Source organism: Bidens hawaiensis, unplaced genomic scaffold, assembly GCF_021521415.1.
Source record: "Bidens hawaiensis isolate Kalapana, Puna unplaced genomic scaffold, B.hawaiensis_p1.1 tig00021322_1, whole genome shotgun sequence".
NCBI classification, from domain to species: Eukaryota; Viridiplantae; Streptophyta; class Magnoliopsida; order Asterales; family Asteraceae; genus Bidens; species Bidens hawaiensis.
This window is the reverse complement of record NW_027493293.1, coordinates 123,386-127,223: the sequence shown is the minus strand read 5'-3', so window position 1 is coordinate 127,223 and position 3,838 is coordinate 123,386. Positions and strand designations below refer to the sequence as shown.

At 33.4% G+C, this 3,838-nt stretch overlaps 1 protein-coding gene across 1 annotated transcript; it reads right to left on the bottom strand.

The window, feature by feature from the left end:
* Positions 1-273: 273 nt before the first annotated feature.
* LOC143563110 (putative serine/threonine-protein kinase PBL5) lies at positions 274-3,607 on the bottom strand. The gene is made up of 4 exons (XM_077050730.1): positions 3,520-3,607; positions 1,849-2,126; positions 1,570-1,759; positions 274-737 (listed from the first exon to the last, which is right to left on the bottom strand). Exons 1-4 carry the CDS (start codon positions 3,605-3,607, stop codon positions 304-306), a joined length of 990 nt encoding a protein of 329 aa, XP_076906845.1. The 3' UTR covers positions 274-303.
* Positions 3,608-3,838: the final 231 nt, after the last annotated feature.

Sequence of the window (3,838 nt, the reverse complement as noted above, 5' to 3'; positions counted from 1 at the left end):
ATGCACACAATGCAGTTCTTTTTTAGTTAAGTTATAAGACATAAAAATTAATACTTGATCAAAAACCCACGCTCCTGACCCGTTTAACTACACGGGTCAAATGGGTCAAACACCGTTTTTTATGATTATGACCAAAAACATGATTAATATTGAAAATTTGCTATATTAAAATTCGATCGTATTCGGTATTCCTCCATTTAAATAAAAATGTTCCTATCAACTTTTAAATTATATAAAAACATTTTTTTATTCTAAAGAGTCAAACGTTGACTCTTATGTTAGTATTTCCTTCAAATTAGCATCTTATAACGAAAAACAGAACAAAACTATATATAAAAAACATACCCACGCAACAAGATATTGATCCGACTCAGGTCTTGTCGTATCATGTGGTTTTCGGCCCGTAATCAGCTCTAATAACAAGACCCCAAAGCTATATATATCCGACTTGTACGTGAGTTTACCCGTCATTGCATACTCAGGAGAACAATACCCGTAAGTCCCCATAATTTGAGTCGTAACATGAGTTTTGCCTCCAACCGGGCCCACTCTTGCCAACCCGAAATCTGATAACTTTGCATGATAACCCTCACTTAACAAAATATTTGAAGCTTTCATATCTCGATATATAACCGCTGGCGTCATTTTGTCGTGTAAATACTCCAACCCTCTTGCTGCACCAGCTGCAATATTGATCCTGGTGTTCCAACCGAGCCCCTTTCTGGTGGCCCGATAACCTGGCAAAAGGGTAAAATTGTCATTTAAAAACTAAACAAAACTATTAACAAGCACCCGTTTTAGAGACCCCAAGCGTTATCATGTTTCAAAATTAGTACACACTTTTAAATTTGGATCCTAGAATAAACCATTTGTGTGTTTTACTGTTCCAATCGAGCCGTTTTCTGTGGGCCCGATGAGTAGGCAAAAGGGTAAAATTGTCATTTTAAATAAATTAACAAAACTGTTAACAGACATTCATTAGTGTTCCAATCGAGCCGTTTTCTGTGGGCCCGATGACCTAAGAAAAGGGAAAAATTGTCGTTTTAATTAAACTAACAAAACTGTTAACAGACATTCATTTTCTGTGACCCCGGTTAGCTGGCAAAAGGGTAAATTTCTCAATTTAAAAAAATTATGAATACATTTAACAATCGAGCCGTTTTCTGTGGGCTGGTGACATAGTAAAAAGGTAAAATTGTCATTTTAAAAACTCAACAAAACTTATATCAGGGCATCCATTAGTGTCCCAGTCGAGCCGTTTTATGTGGGCCTGATGAGCTGGCAAAAGGGTAAAATTGCCATTTCAAAATATGTAACAAAACTTTTAAGAGACACCCGTTAGTGTTCCAACTGAGCCGTTTTCAGTGGGCCCGACGACCTAGCAAAAGGGTAAAACCGTCTTTATAAAAATTTAACAAACTCACATTTAGAGACCATGATCCTTTACATGTTTCAAAATTAGTGACAAACATTTCTAATTCTGGATGCTAAAATAAACCATTTGTGTCTTTTACTCGATAAGAATTAATATTAAACAAATAAATATACTTTAGAGGATGAAAAAAATACCGTGTAGATGATCCTCTAACGAGCCTAAAGCCATATACTCATACACCAGCAATCTATGTTCTCTCTCAGCACAATAACCGATTAGTTTCACAAGATTTGGGTGATCCACCCTGTTTAACGTCATAACCTCCATGACGAATTCCCTAACTCCTTGTTCTCCGTTTGGATCTAACTGCTTAATAGCCACAATCTGTAACTAACAAAAAAAAATATAACACGTTAACATAACGTTACAAAACAAAAAAATCAAAAATGTAACTAAGACTGATTTTCACTAACCTGACCAGAATCTTCAAATCTTCCTCTATAAACTTTGCCGAATCCGCCTTGACCCAAAATATATCTAGATCTGAAATTTTCAGTTGCGTTCACTAACTGTTCATATGTGAACGTTCGTGCTTGGTTCACACCCCTTTGTTCTTCATGGAGTATATCCTTCTCATCAGACTCGTTTGAAGCCGATGCGTTATCGACATTTGAAGCCGTTGCGTTATCAACCATTGGTGCTTTTCCTTTCTTCACTTCATTACCTTGTTCAACTTTTGTTGAATCTAAATCTTTTAAAAACAACAATAAATTTCTATCAAATTTACTTAAAAAGACACTTAAACCACTAAAGGTTAAAACTTTAATGATCTTATAAGAAAAAGAACATGCCAATTATTAAACATTGTTCAAATAAATAAATAAATATTCACTCAATTTAGTGAACTGACACATCAAAACATCCCTAGCTATCCAATGATCCTATTATAACCCAAAAAAAAATCAAGAACTTTATATTTTTAATATTACAAGTAATTTTCAAGTGCATATTGATCCTACCATAATATAAGAAAGCCAAGATATTTATACTTTTAATATTATAAGTAATTTCAAGAGCAAACTGATTATAATTTTCTAAATTTTTTGAAGCATGAGTTCTTGACTCAGTTGGATATAATAACTGTTTTATTAAAGTTGTAATTGAGTCATTAATTGAATTAAGATCAAAAGTAACTAAACCTGTAATCATTTGATGAGGACACTGGTGATGACAAATAATCAAATATATGAGCTACAAAACCGATCCAAAACCAAAAAAACCGGAAAAAAACCGAACCGGACCCAAAACCAAAACCTACAGTTTGATTTTATGTTTATGTAAAATCGAACTTATGGTTCGGTTTTAGTTTTTACATGTGATATCAACGAACCGAATTTTTAAACTTCCATTTTGTTTTTATTTTAAGTAATTTATAATAAATCATTAAAATATGTAACTCAAATATTTCAACCCAAATGTATAATAATCAATTTATTTACATTTTGGGCCAAATTATTTTCGGTCCAAAATTTTTCGAACTCAAATGACAAAACCAAAAAAGTCCCAAACCGAACCCAAACCAAAAACTCGAAACCAATAAAACCGAACAGTAAGTTTCAGTTTTCAATTCTTTTTTTTGCCCCAAATTTTCAATATCAAATGACAAAACCGAGCCCAGACCAAATACCTGAAACCGAACGGTTATCAAAAATTCAAATACCGAATTTTTGGTTTTAAATTCCGTTTTAGCCCAAAACCGACCCAAACCGAAAACCCGGAACCAAACTGTTTTCAAAATTCAAATACCGAACTTTCGTTTTATATGGTTTCCGCCCAAATTCGGCCCAAACCAAAAACCCGGAACTAAACGGTTTTCAAAATCCAGAAACCGAATTTTCTGTTTTGATTCGGTTTTAGCCCAAAACCCGTAATATCATCTAATGACGTCACTGATCACAACAAATACGAACTACAAACTTTCAACAAGAACACAATTAAAGAATCAAACAGAAATGCATGTTTCACATCATTATAACAAACCCCAATCAAGAAACTATAAATGAAACTCAAATGATCACAGAAAAATAATAATAATAATAATAATAATAATATGGAAATGAAGAAATGAAAGGCATTACACATACCAGGAGGAGTTTCAGTATCCGACTCATCCTTTCGCTTGTTATTGGATGATTTTGAACTTCCACCAATGCAACTGAAACAACCCACCATGTTTATTATTATTGTTCTTGCATTTGTTGGTTCAAATTGTTGCAGGTTTTAGAGAGAGAGAGAGAGAGAGAGAGAGAGAGAGAGAGAGTAGTTAATTGCCGGTTTTAGAGAGAAAGAAAGAATGGAAATCAAAAGGCGTTTATATATTTAGTTGGTTAGTTATTCTTTTAGTCCTTTTCGGTTACAACAATAACTAATGGGTCCTTTTAACTTTATACATGTTTTACTCTT